Below are 17348 nucleotides of genomic sequence, written 5' to 3' on the forward strand. Positions count from 1 at the left end.
ACTTCCGAAATAAAATCCCTCCCTATTAGCAGCCATTCGCTAGCCTATCTCTGTTGCGGTTGCCCCCTGCTTTGGGTAGACTACATAGTTATTAATTGTTCAAATAATGACGTCTGTATCCTCTGTTTTTTTGATCGACAGTAACTGCCAGAGATTCCACGATAAAGATCTTTACACAAGGCCATGTAATGATTTAGAGTTTAAAGTTTACAACTGACTTCAACTACAGTTGGTCTCAAATGTAAGTGTCGCTTTGACACAACTATTAAACAATTTACACGAGGGATTTAATCATACGTCATACAGAGGTGCCATTTCCATGGTATTGGATATATCTCAAGGATTTTCATTCAAGGCTTTGTTCCTCGAAATAGTCCTGCCTACATGGAGATTTTGATACAGGGGTCGAATGTGAACGTTCGTCTCCAGTTTTGTTATTCACACCCTCCCTGCCTGAAAATACTTGGGCAGGGTACAAACAAAGATTTGCTTGTATCTCTAGGACGCATATCATTATAGTGTGTGTGTGAGTTCGTGTTTGTGTGTGTGTGGTCTTTCTAGGAAAAATCATGGCATTTAGCATTTGGCATTGCGCACTTTGGTGACATTTTCTGATTGTTGGTGTTGATATCCATTCCATACACTAAAGCAGTGTGCGTAAAAGTGTGCGTAAAAGTAATCTATCTATAATCACAATAGCATATCTGATCGTCAAATCAGACAGGTAGAAACAATGTGCAACCACAATCACGCATACCACGCTCATATTCATAATCACTTTGAACTTGTTTATCTGCTGATCACAGCTCTATACTATACTGTGTAAGGACCCATCCCCATGACCGTCGAGTAGCCTATGCTGCAATCTGTTTGTGGCTGAAGCAACTCCACTCCAGGTTACCAAGCGCCTTAGCATTTAAAAAATAAAATAATTTTGAATATCTAATCACAATACTTCCAAATCAAGATGTCAAAGTGTATACCACAACAAAACTTTATTTCATTGATGCAAAATGACAATAGAAAACGACAGGCTATATATATATGTCTAAGTAACTTCCCTCAACAGTTGAGTCTACATGAATTCCCTCGGAGGCGGAGGTCACGGTGTGTGTAGTTACATCCACAAATACACAATTAAAGCATATAAACAAGCACACATAAACACATGTGTCTACAACGCCTGTATCACATGTCCCCACACATAGCAGATAGTCCTAATTAAAATACCCGAAATATATGTGGGTCCAGAGACTCAGTATCATATTAATACCACTGTTGAGAGTCAAATAAATGACACAGTACAAACAATGTACAAACAATGCCTCCCCTCTCCTACCTCCCTTGCCCCTAGGCCTAGCCACCAGCCAAATAAGCCTTAAAACTGGACTTACTGTGCAGTTGGTGCAGTCATACAGTCCACGGGTTACATTTCTGCCTTGAAATGGTTCGAACTGAAGCGCAGACATTGTGTGTACCAGACAAGGGCATGGCAGTGGCCTACTGCATAGCTCTTGTCTAACTACTGACCCTTTAGAATCCCTCCGAAGCAGTTAAACCCGCCACTTGCATTCTAGAATGTGAAATATATATTGTCAACTCCCCAAAACCATAAAACTAACTTTATGGACCCCACGTGACTTTTGAGAGCCAGTAAGGGGTATCTGTCCGTGGCCTGGGCGATTTTTACGGTCTAACTTCAAGATAAAACCCTCATCCGTTTGACATGTAAATGTCATAGCTTCTTTTTGTATAGTTTGGCCAAAGGGGAAAGCAAATTTTCAAAACGCAATGGGCCAGGCAGCGCCGGGCAGATGGGGATTTTTGGCAGGACCTTTACTCGGCTCTAAAAAGTAGCGTAGGACCAGAAAGAACGGTTGAGGACCCACCGGTAAGTTTGAAAGTTCAGTGCTTGTTTACTGAAAGTGAGACGTAAACTAATTTGTACAGGAGGGGCGCCGTTTAACAGTGAGGAAATCATTACAGAAAAGTGCCCAATTCGTTCATGTTTTGGCTGTCAAAGTTTGTCAACAAGAGATGGGCCAAGAGTGTGTGCTCAGTGTGTATTTTAGTTGAGTTTCAGTAGTTTTTGCCGCTTTGATTGTCACATGTCCCTTTGGTTGCATAAAAAAAAACAATGGAAATGACTGCAGTAGCGGCTATGTTCTTGTGCGTAATGCGTGACTGCGATTGTTCCATTTAAGATATAACTCGGGCCTGTCATTTGTCCGACTGCATTTGTGGAAGACTTAGACGTATTCCCGAAGTATTTTGATACGGTTTTGAGACGAATTGACAGCTGATGTCGTACAAAGAATGATTGATATACGTCTACCAGGTTTGGACAGTGGGTACACGAGGTTCTGGGAGTTTGATGCGTGTTTGACCCCAGGTGGGTCGTTTGTGAGGTAGGGGCAGGGGGTACAGAATTACAAGCAGTGTGCTCGAGGGGTTAGGTCTGAGTATGAGGAACTTTATTTTGTACTCCAAGGTAAGCTACAAACAAATACAAAAAGCTTATTGGCAAAATGCTTACAGGCAGTCCGACATGACAATTGTCATTTTCCCCCACACACTTGTCATTCACTCTGCCATATACAAATAGCCAATTGGTCACATTAAAAATGTCTAATATATACATCCTTTCTGGAACATAAGCATGATCCAATAATATACAATTACATGTTGAATATAACTATACAAACGTATGAACGGATACAGGAATTCTAGTTAAGATTTGTTTTTGTTTTTATACAAGTTTCCTTTTTTTCAAAAAATAAATGAGTAATTTAAACACATGACAAAATCCAAAGATATGATTCAAACAATGGTATGAAAACATGAAGATCACCATATATAACTCACCGAGACTCCTGCTAAAGCAATACAGGGGCCTGTTTAATATAGCTTAACTTCATATTTGGGCAGAGGAGTCTCTAAAGCTGTAAACTCAAAAGTATATTCGTTATAGTTTGTTAATAAGTTATAACATTTAAGGGCTCACATGCCAACTTTCAAGAAAGCAGTAACATAGCACTTGACACGAAAACGATATTTATAACAATAACAACGGGCGGTATAGATAGCTATTTTTCTTATTTTTTTTTTAACCTCCAAACAATAATCACTGTTGTATTAAAAAGACAAGAACATATGAACATGAACTGTTTTTATAGAAGCAGTACAACAGTAGAAGTTAAGTTGCCCTAAAACATCAACAACATGCCAAAAGATGCCGCATTGTACAGTACTCAGTTATAGTGTTTTTAAAAACTATTTTGAATGTGTGTATTCTTTTCACCCCACGTAGTGTATTATTTACTTGCGTGACGTCTATGGCTGGAAAGCGTTACCTGCAGTAGCCAGACTCATGCTCTTCAGTTTATTGTCCTTTTTCCATTTCATTCTTCGGTTTTGGAACCAGATCTTAATTTGCCGTTCTGAGAGGCAGAGCGCGTGGGCTATCTCTATTCTCCTCCTTCGGGTAAGGTACCTATTGAAATGGAACTCCTTTTCCAGCTCTAGCGTCTGATAGCGAGTATATGCTGTTCGGGCCCTTTTGCCGTCTGGTCCAGTCATATCTGAATAGCATGGACAAAACGCATAGGGGATAAACATTAGCGAGAAAGGACCACCAAAAGCATTACACAAGCAAATACTCAATAACTTTGGCCAGCACACGTTTGTAAACACAAACACACGACCAAGACCAACGATATAGGCTACGGCTATCAATGCACATAAAACTACGCCAAATGGTGTTATACGCCTCATTCGGCTGTATTGGGGTATTTGTGTGTATTTTTTTAGGCTATCAATGCATTCCTTTCACTGGGCATTTATTCCCCATTCCAAAGTTACAACATGAGTATTTTATTTTCCTGAATAGACACTGTCCTCTACACATCCTTCAACTTCTTGCGCTCTTCTTTTCTCTACTGGCTTTCTCCATTCTCCACATTTTATTGCCGTTCTTCTCCCCCCCTACAGTAATAAAGTTCCCACACGTAATAAAGCTTAACTTTTCAAAGGAACAACAACTTCTAAGTCTTCCTGCGGTTTTGCCCTCACTCTCTCCCACCCCGTTCCATTCTCTAGCCCTCAGTTTGCGAGGCTTGCCCTCTTGACAGATTTATGGCGCTTTTGTGGAATTTGCGAAAATAAAGGCACCATCAGGGCCAACAGAGGAAACGCTAACGAATAAAGCGAACACACAAAACACAACCTTTCTGATATCAAAATAAGGAATGATAGACGTCACGTAGGCTATATACCATGGCTAATGTGCAGTTTCCGCATCCAGGGGAATATCTGTGGTGCTTGGCCATCGCTCGATGCCGTGGTGGTGGAGGTTGCTGTGGACTCTTGCTTCTGCTGCGTCCGGGCGTCGGGGTTGCCGCTGGCTCTATGGGTGCCCTCCTCGGTCTCGGAGGAAGCGCTCGCCTCGTCTATTTCAGTGAAATGTGTGGTGTTGGTGAGGTTACTTCCCGTCGTGCAGGCGCTCTGGTCGGAAAGAGGCGAGGAGCATTTGGGTCCCAGGCTCTCGCTGTTGGAGCACGGCAGCGGCTCCGGGGACGCCAGCGAGCAGCTTGACGGCTGCCTGAACCGCGTCTCCGGAGCGGGAGACTGGAAACCCCGGGAGTTATCCCCAACAGCCCCAAAGTGGCCAGTATTGGATGAACGATTGACGGTCAGGTCCATCCCATTGTAGTTGTAGCCGTAAGAGCCCGAATGCATGGTGCTGGAGTCCCTGTACGAGGCGTTCATAGCGCTGCTGCTAGTTCCATAATTTAGTAACTGATAGTCGGGGCCATTTGGGTAGCGCCCTGAGAACGAGTTTACAAAGTAAGAGCTCATTTAGGTTGTTTTAGAGGGCTTGATTTGTAGATCTTGGTCGTTATAACGCTGTGCTTCACGATTTATGATGTATTAATGAATTATAGCAATGCACTGTACTTGGTTTTTGCTATGTATGCGGCCAAATATGGGGGTGGGGGTGCGTTTGAGAATCACGTGCTTTTGTTGACCAGTCGTAAATTCTCACTGATGACTTCAAGAGGTAATTCATGCTCTATGGTTACAAATGATGACGAGATTGGAGTCGTTAGACTCAAGTCAACGTGTGCCTCCCCATTGCAGGGTTGTGCTCGGTGTTGGCAGAGAGCGTCACCTACTGGGAATTTAATTTAATGCAGTAAAGAAGGACTTAGGAGAATGAGTTTTAGTTAGGATTTAGGTCTCTTTTCGGAAAGAATCAAATTGATTTGTTCCCCCCTAACTTTCTTTGTCGGTTGTTGGGATTGCAGTATAATTTTGCGTCTTTACTAACCTTTTCCGTGGGAAGTGGGCTCATGGCAATAAATGCACCATTAATAACTGAATATTAATACAGTAGGGAAACACACACACTACAGCTAATAACGTTAATAGCTATGATGCCGAGTCCTGTTCATTCTACCATGCCCAGGGGAAGTTTCTCGTAAGATTTTAGTCACACTGGCTCTCCGTCATATATCATAATAATAATAATAATACCTAAATATAATTCCTTTTTGTATTATTAATTTGAGGTTACGAGATTATTTTTAGGATGTCTGAAAGGTTTGTATTTAGAATATAGCGTACAATAGGTCTAGACTCGAACGCGAATAGTAAACCCCCAGTCTAAGGTAATGGCACACCTGCTAATGTCTTACATGTAAGTAAAATGTCGTCGGTGAGTAGGCCTAGCCGTGAAAGGAAATAAAGGTGTTGTTCCGACGTCGCATAATTTGTCTTTTGTATTTTATGCTCTTCTCTGAGGCACCATTCATGCAAAGCTATTGACTGGAAACTATTGCTGTTCACAAGAGGAATGCAAAGTCACGATCTACGGTAATGATTGATTTATGGTTTGTTGATTGAAAGGCGCAAGTTATTTCATGTAGGCTATGTGTACCATGATATGTAAACCCCCCCTATACAGAACATGCATGTGTGCTTACATATAGACCGGAAAAGGATAGTTGAAATAGTCCAGACTATCTCCAAGGGGAGACACAGATTGATACGTATGCATTCTACGTATCCACATATCACACATGAGGCTATTCTAAGTGTGTGTGCTACTTCTGTAACATGAAGCCTGGAGAATATCAGTCTACTCCAAGCAATAAACACTTCTATACATTTTGCTGTAGTTCACAAGTATGTATGGGGCTCTCGAGTGGCGCAGCGGTCTAAGGCGCTGCATCTCAGTGCTAGAGGCGTCGCTACAGACACTCTGGTTCGATTCCAGGCTGTATCACATCCAGCCGTGATTGGGAGTCCCATAGGGCGGCGCACAATTGGCCCATTGTCCTCCGGGTTTGGCCAGTGTAGGCCATCATTGTAAATAAGAATTTGTTCTAAACTGACTTGCCTAGTTGAATAAATATTATATTAAATAAAAACAAGTATCCCCATATGTATTTATGCGGTTTAACTCCAAACGACAACACTGTAATGGCTTGGCTACTTTATGTGTCATGTACACTGGGGAGGTTGTCGGTTGACAATTTCCAAATCATTTGTGTGTAATTATCTACTAGGGAATACCAGGCCCGAGGGTTCTATTGCATATGAAATGTCACACTGATGGTACCTGGAAAGGGAACGTGACCATTGAGAGACGTTTGGGTGAGTCTCTAGGCGGACAGGTCAACTTTCCCTCCCACCCATTAATTCAATCAGCCTCGCAAAGTTTGCTGTCACTGTTTGGGCCGTAAGTATTCACTAGCCTTAGATAAACTTAAATTCGTGTGTTTCATACACCTGTGAAAGAGCGACGCTTGGTTTATGACCAAGTCACTGTTTGCTCATAACTGCAGCAGATGGACGGTGCTCGCTTTTTTTATGCAGGGCCAAATGGTAGACAGTTCATTAAAATACGTTTTCAAAGAGAGAAATGTAGCTTTCCTGTGATTTGCTGTTTCAAATACTTATCCACAAGTTTTGTTCTGGCCATAATTATGAAGTATATAGGCCTAGGCCTATTTCACTTCCTGAGCCAAATGTGTTCTAGCCTACTTACTGTAAATGGCGTTCTAAGCAGGTGACAAAATCACAAAGACCTATAAAGTATGCTCGCTCAGACCGTGCATGACAGGTTGAGTAATTATTACATTTTATTGAAGGATTTCGTAAGTAGATACCTATTTGTGACAAAACCACAAACATAAACCACGTATAAAATCCATAAAATATACACTTTTGTCCCAGTCTTTTGGTAGTTTTGAATTATCAGTAGATCAGTTTGTTCTCCCCATGAAACTATACAAGTCAACAAAACAAATAGATAAGGCTGGGTATTTAACTTACCAAAGAAATACATTCATTCACCATACAAGGAGAATTTCATTTTATTTCTATACAGTTTAAATATGAACACGAATATGACATATATTTCAAATAGTGTCGTTATACGTGGCAATTTTTTTGGGGGGGGGGGGGGGGGACATCCTAAATCAAGAGGCAAGTGCACAAAAACCCTGCCATTCGGGAACCCGAATTATGATTTTTTTTAGAGAAACATAAAATGACAATTAAAAAAATAGACAGTTAAGTGAACTTCTGGAATGCTACAACAAATTTACCAAACACAACTTCACTGGTGGGAACTTTGGGCATATGAAAGTAGTATCTTCATATTTGTAGGATATCCGAAGATGACGCCATAAGCCATTTAATGCGTTTTTTTTTTGTCTTCTTCTTTTCTTTACTCTGACCTCTTCTCTTCCTCTTCCTCTCCGCTGGTCTGAGAAGAGTTGATCAGTTTATTCTCTTTTTTCCACTTCATCCTTCGGTTCTGGAACCAAATTTTGATCTGGCGTTCTGTTAGGCACAGTGCGTGCGCGATCTCGATACGGCGCCTACGGGTAAGGTACCTGTTAAAATGAAACTCTTTCTCCAGCTCGAGCGTCTGGTAGCGGGTGTACGTCTGACGACCCCTTCGACCGGGGTTACCGAAGGTCCCTGTCAAAAGAAAGGGAAGAGAGAGTCAAACATTTTGTGTTTATAGGACTGATATAGATAGGCTATGTCCGAGGAGAAAGAGCTTAGGGCGAAGAGCATGACTGGAACTCGTGAGCTTTTGCTGAAGATTTACGCATTACTGGTAGACATGTTGTGTAGAGTAGCAAAAAAAATTATATCGTTTATATAGTCCTGGAAGCTGCCCTCAAATTAGTTCGTAAAAGTGCTGTTTACATCATATGGCAAAGGGTTATGCAATACTTTTATAAAATGCACGATATTTGAATCATGCATGTGTTTTTTTGCGCCAAACAATGAGCGCCAGCCTTATAAATAAGCAACTGAAATATCATGTCTATTTCCTGTTGTTTTTTTCCCACACATACAAAAAGATAAGCTATTCAGAGAAGGGATGTTAGTTTTGGCAAGTTTAATAACTACCTATTTTATCTTCATAAACACATTCTAGCCTGCAGTAGGGGCAAACCATGGCGCACCCTAACATTAAAGAACAAGAAGCTCTTTATTGATCATCATAATTCTAAGCATTCACTAATTGACCCACACTGCTTCTAGCAAGTCACACACAGCTTCTGCTTGGAGACACAAAACAATAAAATGCCTATGTAGAAGAAGACAATCAACGTTTAGATTATGGCGGGTGTAATTAAAATGATCATAATTCAAATATTAGAATATCCAACAGTCAAGGAAGTGTAGCTCTCTCTCACTGTCTATTAAGAGTTATTTTAGCTATTTTTTTGTGTCGAAACGGATTTCCTCGAGTGGAATTTATGGTGCTAATTTATTCCTCTGTTGTTGTGTAGTACGCTTCCCTATCATATTTCATGTCTCGGACATCATTTCTAACTGTAACCCATAGCACAGACATGTATTTGCCTTGTGATACATTTTGAACTTTTGTGATAGCGAGAGTCTTTTTGTGGTGAATAACTAAGCACCAATAGCTGGAACCCTGTCAGAATAACAATACGAGCCATTTTGTGATAAGAACCCATCTTTGTTGGAACTGCTGCTCCATTGTTGCCAAGGATGTGTTCGTGTGCCGTGCGATTTTAATCTAGAACCTGAATAATGTCAGCCTCGAGGCGATAGGAACCATACGAATACCAGTTTATGAGGATAATTTTTTTTAACTTATTGAGGACGCAAAAGTGTCCATTTTTATTTTTAATAGCATGCTTTGCTTCCTCTACTTTCTGCCTGTGTTAAGACACAACCAGAGAGACAATATTCCCCACGGTATGCTCTTCCGGCGCTGTACAGTGCAGCTGCAGGTCACATGTAATAGGCAAGCTCTATGTATCAGCCTAGACAGGCAAAAACCAAAACAAACCGTAAGAAAAAACAAATGACATGACAATGTGGACTCACCGTTACACGAGTTCATCCTCTGCATCCACGGATAAACGGGAGTCGAGGGCTTCTGGTCCTCGCTGTCCCCGAATATGCTTTTATTTTGCCCCGAGCAGTCCGTCTTGCGATGGTCTTGGCTCAGGACGAGCGAATGTTCCTCTTTACTGGCGAGGGTGCAGGCGGGGTCCTTTTCCCTGTAAAAGCTGGCTGCTGCGTAGTCGCATGCACCGGCGGCGCTGGCCCGGGCATAGGCACCGTTCGCCTGCTGGTAATATGAGGATGGGTACGCCTTGTCTTGAACACTGGTAGCGCCATAGGCAGCACCGGGATAGTGTCTTAAAGGATCAGTGTATCCGGAGGAGTATAACGGTATCTGTCCCAAGAAAGACTCTTGTCCTCCAGGCAGAGTCACTGGAAAAGTTGAGTTTACAAAATAGGAACTCATTGGGAGGGTACAGGTTCTTTTCCTTGGTTTATGATTTGTTGTGTTTTATAGTCCAAGTGGTTTAGCTATTAGTAGTTTATCGGAGATTGGGTTTTAGTTGAGGGGGGGCGCTGGGTGGCGATGTGCCAGTGCGGGACAGAGGGAAACCGTACCATCTGACCAGGCGCTGACCAATAGCGTTCTTCAGTGCCTGCAAAATAGCACCCTGGAGGGGGGGCTGTGATTGCATGCGTCGGGGGACCCCAGCGCAAACTCGAGAGCAGGCGTTTTTTCTCTCGCTTCTCTTTCGCCTTTCTCTCCTTCCAATGAGATTGCACAATACGAATCACACTGGAATTTTAAAGTGGTAAATTGAATACATCGACACTTCTCCCCCTTCGATTTGGTATTTGGTGAGCCCGTATACAGTAAAGGCACTATTCACTCAAGACAACAAATATGACCCTTCAAATAATCCCCACCTTAAAAAGCACTTGAAGACGTAAATCAAGTAGAGACGCACCAATGGGGGTTTGAGTTGTCTTCTGCATTTGAAATATTTTGTGTTTATATTTGTCGAGGTCTGATTTATTCGCTCAGTACAGTAGATATGTGATGAGATATGTCTTCTCCCCTCTTACAGCACATTATCATCACCATAGCGATTTCCATCCGGGTATTTGACAATGTACCTAATGTATATTTCAACATGCACGTGCTTATTATATTTATTGGAATATTCAGCATTACAACAGTTGCCTTCACTGAACAATATTCCTATATTAGTTGAATATGGTACAATATTTTTTAGAGCCCTGGCTTTTATCAATGTTTAGAGCAAATTAGCTGCCATACATTTGAGTCGATATGTTACCACTGGTTGTTTGTTGAACGGCTCTGGCCTATTTTTGCGGTATCATAAAAGTTCCTTATTACCGCATTTGTCTAGTCTGAGTGTGTATTTACATGCATGCTGCCCTGACCACATTTCATGCACCGGTTTTTATTTCAAAATTATTGACTGGGAAGGTCATTACGCGTTGTAATGCTTTAAATGTTTCGCTGACTTTTCTACCACGAGTCAAGTCAGGTCTGGATCTGTTTTTCATTTACAAATGGCATTTAGAAAATCGTAAATTAGCCAGTCCCATAAATAAGTCCGGTCCTCACACAAGTGGTGTCTGTCCAGTAGCGCCGGCAGTCTGTGTATTTTTACTTTCAGTTTGGTTCCCTTTCAAACCAGGACACAGAGCTTCCTTTGGTTTGGCTTCGTTTTGTGTGAACGGAAAACGTCCATTGTGTGACTATTTCTTAAAGTACAGAGAGAAATGGGCCAGTCTAAGTCTCGGTTAATAATTCATGAATAATAACTACCATAAGTCAATTTTATTCAGTCTTAACTAAGCAAATTTAACATAATGATCTGATGATATGGAGCTATTGTTGTGTTAAAACTAACTTTAATGCCTGTTCCTCTGAACCAATTCTCATTTTGCTTTTTGTCTCGTTGCAGGTCTCCTGACAACTTTTCGAACAGCAAGGTAAAGCCGGCTGAACTTCTCTTGTTAACTTTTGTGGACAAAACTGCACTGCAGAAAGGTTGTCCACAAATTGCATGGGGAGCAACACACTGGATACCAATTCAGTTAAAATTACACAATATCTATGGACTATTACCGGAAATCCCAGTGAAGATGAGTCTGACTGTATAGAGAAAAAGTGATGATTTGTTTATACAGACCAGGGAGGAAACACGCGCCTGTCACTTTTTGTCATGTGTCTCCGAACTACCTCATAGAACCCCGAGTTCCGCATGACATATGCATATGTAAGTATGTGCTCTTTTCATGATCCTGCATTGTTCTGTATATTTGTTTATTTGATCATATATTAATACGTGTATGTATACGAGTATGTGTGTGAAACAAAGTCAAGTAGTAATAGGCCTATATTTCCTTGTAAATGTTATATTTGCTACTGTGAATAAAATGTGTTTGACGCGCAGCATTTTGATGGAAATAATTGACTTACAAGTATATTTTGCACGATTAAACATATCAATACTGTGCTCTGCTAAGTTAATAACTGCATATCATGTCAAAAGGCCAATTTTGTTGATTGTAGCTTTTCATTGGCCTATCTGTAATCTTGGTGATAATGTAGACCTATCATAAAAATATAAGAAAGTTGTAAACGAGTTGTGGTGTCTTGTTCTTTGTAGCTGCTTGTTTTATTTCACTGGGGAAAGTGTTTTAGTGTTTTATGACTTTATGGGGGCTTGTAAATTCACAGACACGATTGGAATTGAAAACAAGTGGTGACAACAGAAGTTATAACAAATTCCCCTGGCTTAGCTCTTACTTTACTGTAATTTTGTTTTAATTGTTTATTATATAAGTGCACTTAGCCTAACCATAATACAAGAAACAATTCAGAATTATGTAGAACAATTTGACTTTTCTAGCCGGTTTAGTGCGCACTAGCGTGCGTAGCCTAATTCATTCGGTTATCGAAAAGAATCATCTGCTTTTGACACTTGTTCGCTACAGTTGTCATAAACAGTAATCCTAGTTTTAACCTTTTTGACGATTGAAAGTGATTATTGTGATTGAAATATTCAACGTTTTAGTAAATGGTATTATATTAAACCAAGGATTCACCAGTCTTATGATTGTCATTGCCTACACAACAACTCTTTCATTCTGAAGACACTCCAGTTCTGTACAAGGCATTATGCACGTCTTTACATGGATGAAAGTGCGTGGAAATATCGAATTAAACGGAAGTAGATTGCCTATGTAAATAATGCATAAATTAAAGGTGACTATAACAACCAAGCTTTTCCGCACAGTTTAGCTTGGAAATGCATAGTTTAACGTTTAGAGCTATAATCAAATATTAGCAAACTTATTATATCAACATTGGCAAATATTGTTACCGTAGCCTATATAGGCCCATGCAGCATGGTGTGGTTTTAAATCGCGTTGTTACAACGGTGTTCTATCAAGTGAATAATCTGTGCTGGTTAATGATAGACGGGGCAAACCCTTCCTTACATATTTATTATTGTTCTCCAGAAAGTGACTAGTCCTTCACGGACTTTCAACTCTTGTGAAGTCACTAGACCGTTACCTGATCAGCCAAAAGCTTAGAACGCAGGTTACTCATTAAATATTTAATAGCGTTAGCCTCATAGAGTTTCATATAGGCTTACTGTAGACCTAATTACTTCGAACGTTGTATCGCTAATATTCTGATGTTTTGTAACTTTTAATCATGGTTGGCAGTCAAAATATAGATATTTAGTCATTGCTCTATTCTGTTATAATAAAATACACACTTCATTTTCCAAGGGAGATTATTATGTTGTTTGTTGTATCACAGGCTACACAACAGTCGATGGTAATAAACCTGTAAAATTTAATTTGACATTAAAACTAAACAATTAGCCAGCTCAATGTAACACACACACACGCTCACACACACTTACAAGCTTGCACGCACCAACAAACAAACGCATTCATGTACCCACACACACACACAAACACACGGTATGAAAACATGTCTTGAGGTGTTTACAAATGACTGCCTTGAGTGTACGACCCCACTAAACCAAATGAAAACAGTGACCAAGGACAAATCCTGTATGCTTCCAACACACACACACACGCACACACACACACGCACACACACACACACACACACACACACACACACACACACACACACACACACACACACACACACACACACACACACACACACACCCTACCCTTTATCCACAACCAGTCTCACTGTATCTCCACTTCAACACGACCCTCAGATTGTTCCAGATGACATTTATAGCACGGTTGTTTCCTTGGGGAGAGAGCACACAACACCAGAACATCACTTAATACACCAAATGACCAACTAAAGTCAGCCGCGTAATAACAGTGAAAGTTACACTGAGTGAGTCCAGGTTGACTCTAACACGGGGCCGCCACTACACGCTCCATTCACTGCACAATGCAATAACCTTGGAGCGGTCATCCGCTTACGTCTTGGAGAAGGGCTTTTTACAAGTGGGAGAAATGGGGGGATGCACGAAATCGAGCCTTAAGGCTTGGGCATCTGCGTGTGTGCCACAAATCTCTCCCAAACGCAGGCACATCAAAGCGCGGCAACAGCAGCTCGAGAATTTACAACCTCTGCATTCTTCTACGTTTCACTGCCACCGAGCCCAACCCGCCCCTTACAGCTTTCCTGTTATCTCCTGCCCCAGCCAGGGCCTCACCGCTTTGTTACACGCAATAGTTCAGAAGAGGGACCAACAACACTGGAAAGATCACATCTGTTTGTCAACAGCTCACGCACTTAGCGACGAACACATTTCCGCACAATCATAGGAGCAAAATACGTACGTTTCAACTATATACTATTACGCACGACACAGAGACACACAGAAATTCACACGCACACACACACACACCAGACAGGAGACCCTGATTTAGGAGGCTTTTGGGCATTATGGAAAAATGGACGCTAGATGGCACCAAAGAGTTAGGAACGAGCAGAGTCTGCAGCGACCTGCGTCACTGCAGGATCAAATCAACTGGAATTACTGCAAAGCTACAAGACTGCCAAGAAGGCTTATCACATTTGGAAATGAAATCCAAAACAAAGTCTCTTTCATCATTAAGTGGAATAGGATATGCACTAGCCTGCTATCCTTTATTTCCTGAAAGTTATTGTATCTGCATGGACGAAATTCTATGGTAGGCTCCATATTTTGCTGACAGTATGTCATACAATACAAAATATACTATGCTAACATAGTAATTGTATATTGTAACATGTTGCAATTAAATACCATATCATTCAGTGGTTCTTTGTTTTTATCATGTCATTTTTTTTCTTGGATTTTAGTCTGTATTTTGCAGTACTGCTGAATAAACTCTGAATAAGGAACTGCTCTGTTGTTTGTTGGGATGTCAAATACTGAAGTGAGATGATAAAGAACATTGATTTTGATATTAGAAGTATTGTGATAAACTGTAGACAGACAAACCAGACAGGCAGACAGACAGACACACAGACGCACACACACAGATGGATATACTTGCAGATAGATATATAGGTAGACAGACTGCCAGACCCTTGATACACAGCTAGAAGCGAATATTATCACTCACAATTACGCATTATATACTAATAATAATACCACCATTAATTATACATAGGAAAAAAGAACATGTTATTACATTGGATGAGGATTGGCAAGCATGATTTGTGTCAGTACAATATATTAGTGGTAGTTCTAGTAGTGGTAGCCTATTATGTGATCATGATTATAGTGGTACATTAAAAATCACTAAATAGTTGGCTACGTTTGGTTTAAGGCACAGACAGGCTGAAACAGATATCATAACAAGTGCACTATGGAAGCAGCCTTGATGGTGGGTGTGGGGGACCTTTTACTGAGGAGGAGACAACAAATGGACACCTAAGGGTCTAGCGTCTAAAAAAAATACCAGATGATGGCACAGAAGGAGGAATGTAAAGGGGAAATTAAGCAATAAAAGTGGGCGAGATCACCCCGCAGACACATACAAAAAAACATTCTACACCGCACAGACCCACCAACTGTCCAGTAACCTGGAAGCGTCGCGTCGGTGATCTGGAAGTGATACGCTACACCACTACTTGACAAGCCCTTGCGTAATGGAGGATTTAGAAAAAAAAGACGGCGAGTCTCAATGCTATATTCAAAAGATAATCTGCTATCTCCACAAAGCGGCATGTTGTTTGCCTCGTCTTGTTTGTTTCCACGGTTTAGGGAGTCGTATGAGAGCGAAGGAATGTTGTATAGCCCCGTTCTTTTTGATTAAGGATTCCTCTTAAGCGGTGACCCAAGACTGTACATGAGAAATCATATTTGCATAGGAGCCGCTCCATCAAACCTCGCCCTCGCAGCCCGGACACGGGTATCCTTATATCACAAACACCCTCAGCCAGCCACAAATGAGCATATCGATATCGATATGTATTTCTCTAATATGCCTCCGAACCAAATACAAATTCGTCATGCACACATAACATGGTAAACATTTACAAGCACTTTCAAGTGACGACATCTTATACAAAGTCATCATATAATCTAATATTTACTAAAGGTTTATGCACACTTAAAATTTGAATATTTTCATTGGAGAGAGCAGCTATGATTGCGTTTTGAATAATTGTTTTCAAACTTTCTGTGAAACGAAACAGCGTGAGTGTAATGACAGACACGCACGCCTTACCTTTGTTGATAATCCGTCACTAAATCCTTGGATAGCATCCGCGAGTCTGCAGCTCGCCATACAGCAGTCCTGTTGCCCCAGCTCCGTACCGCCATTAGCGCGCGAAGTCACCACTGTGGCTTTACAGGCCGCCTCCATACCGTTTAGTTTACATTAGTCAACAGGAATGAAGCATCCCGGTATGAAAAATGAGACGAGACCCTCCGGTGTGTCCATATCTCTCACAGTCAGTCACTCTCTCCATCGCAGCGGAAATCCCAATCACAGTCGGCCACATTAGCATAGCGCAGGATGAGGAGGCAGGTCTTCCAGTTTCTCTGTAAACACTGCGCGGGGACAAGGTTATTGTTTTACTTCGACATGCGATTGAAGAGCCTAGAACCTTGAAGGAACACGGTGTTGCTTCAGAAGGTGCGGTGTCCAAAAGATTGCTGCAATATAACCACTTGGGAAATCATAAAAAGTTCATGTTCACGGTTACCCATCCACATGACCATCCTCGGCCAATCCCAGGACCCAGGCACTCATAAAGTTCTATCACAAAGTTGTAAATTTTCATAAAACAACAAGGAATTTATTGCATTTCTTCATAACTGCTTTGGCAGTAGTGGTTCCTCCATCGCCATCTTTTTCTCTCAAAAAGGAAAAGCAAAGGGAGGATTTCTCTTGTGTTTTACATGAAAGAGGTTGTAGGCCGATCGGTGGGACATAAACGTTTCTTATGAGGGTGTTTTTGTGCGCTTATAAGCGATTAATACAACTATATTGCTCAGATATTTCATATCTATTTTGTCCAAAGATGTTTGAAAAGGGATGTCTCAGTGTGCTATTGGCGCAATGCGTAAATATTATGGATAGCAAGAACTTGGAGGACAAGACTAGGCTTACGTTGACCTTTTTCCTGTTGTTTAGTTGTATTATCATTGTATTGTTGAAATTGAAAAGAAAAGAAAAACACATGAAAACAATTACTTACATCAAGAGCTAATGATGAACCAGCATATCTCATTGAATCGTTGCATACTCATATTACATCAATGTTAGCCATTTACGTTGCTGATAGGCTATCTATGCATTATCGAGGCCTTTGTTCAGATGTTATATATTATTTGCCTTAATATTGCTTGTATGAGACCAGCTTTATCTATTGACGGTGTATTGGTGGTGTATGTTCAGAATAAAACCCTTTTCAGAACAGAAAGTCTTGCACGGCTACCATATAGCATTAAAAACAGACTTTGAGGCGTGTGAGTTAAACAACAAAGCATTCC

General features: G+C 41.0%; 3 protein-coding genes and 1 long non-coding RNA gene across 6 annotated transcripts in view; 1 reads left to right on the forward strand and 3 right to left on the reverse strand.

The window, feature by feature from the left end:
- LOC139565403 (homeobox protein Hox-B3a) overlaps window positions 1-16501 on the reverse strand; it is a 56663-nt gene extending 40162 nt beyond the window's left edge. For 2 of the 3 annotated variants that reach the window (XM_071385714.1, XM_071385712.1), the window contains exon 1: window positions 1395-2306. The gene's annotated coding sequence lies outside the window, so the exon portion shown is untranslated. Of the gene's footprint in view, window positions 1-1394; window positions 2307-16077 lie in introns of those variants that run through there. The other variant, XM_071385713.1, reaches the window with a different exon arrangement.
- LOC139565409 (uncharacterized) lies at window positions 1768-11990 on the forward strand. The gene is made up of 2 exons (XR_011672898.1): window positions 1768-1891; window positions 11307-11990. It is a non-coding gene; the product is annotated as an uncharacterized lncRNA (long non-coding RNA).
- Window positions 2453-5339, reverse strand: LOC139565405 (homeobox protein Hox-B5a-like). Its single transcript, XM_071385725.1, has 2 exons — window positions 4275-5339; window positions 2453-3581 (listed from the first exon to the last, which is right to left on the reverse strand). The coding sequence occupies exons 1-2, from the start codon at window positions 4855-4857 to the stop codon at window positions 3334-3336; spliced, it is 831 nt and encodes a 276-aa protein (XP_071241826.1). The 5' UTR covers window positions 4858-5339; the 3' UTR covers window positions 2453-3333.
- Window positions 7123-11279, reverse strand: LOC139565407 (homeobox protein Hox-B6a-like). The gene is made up of 2 exons (XM_071385728.1): window positions 9388-11279; window positions 7123-7992 (listed from the first exon to the last, which is right to left on the reverse strand). The coding sequence occupies exons 1-2, from the start codon at window positions 9812-9814 to the stop codon at window positions 7736-7738; spliced, it is 684 nt and encodes a 227-aa protein (XP_071241829.1). The 5' UTR covers window positions 9815-11279; the 3' UTR covers window positions 7123-7735.
- Window positions 16502-17348: the final 847 nt, after the last annotated feature.

The sequence above is a fragment of the Salvelinus alpinus genome, chromosome 36, assembly GCF_045679555.1.
Source record: "Salvelinus alpinus chromosome 36, SLU_Salpinus.1, whole genome shotgun sequence".
In the NCBI taxonomy this organism is placed as follows: Eukaryota; Metazoa; Chordata; class Actinopteri; order Salmoniformes; family Salmonidae; genus Salvelinus; species Salvelinus alpinus.

What these genes read in the sequence shown, in the direction of transcription:
- LOC139565407 (XM_071385728.1), bottom strand. Translation starts at nt 9,814, where the DNA reads ATGAGTTCCTATTTTGTAAACTCAACTTTTCCAGTGACTCTGCCTGGA. An exon ending in GAGGATGAACTCGTGTAACG is followed by an intron (nt 7,993 to 9,387) that starts GTGAGTCCACAT and finishes TTCTTTTGACAG; the next exon opens with GGACCTTCGGTAACCCCGGT.
- LOC139565405 (XM_071385725.1), bottom strand. Translation starts at nt 4,857, where the DNA reads ATGAGCTCTTACTTTGTAAACTCGTTCTCAGGGCGCTACCCAAATGGC. An exon ending in GAAACTGCACATTAGCCATG is followed by an intron (nt 3,582 to 4,274) that starts GTATATAGCCTA and finishes CATGCTATTCAG; the next exon opens with ATATGACTGGACCAGACGGC.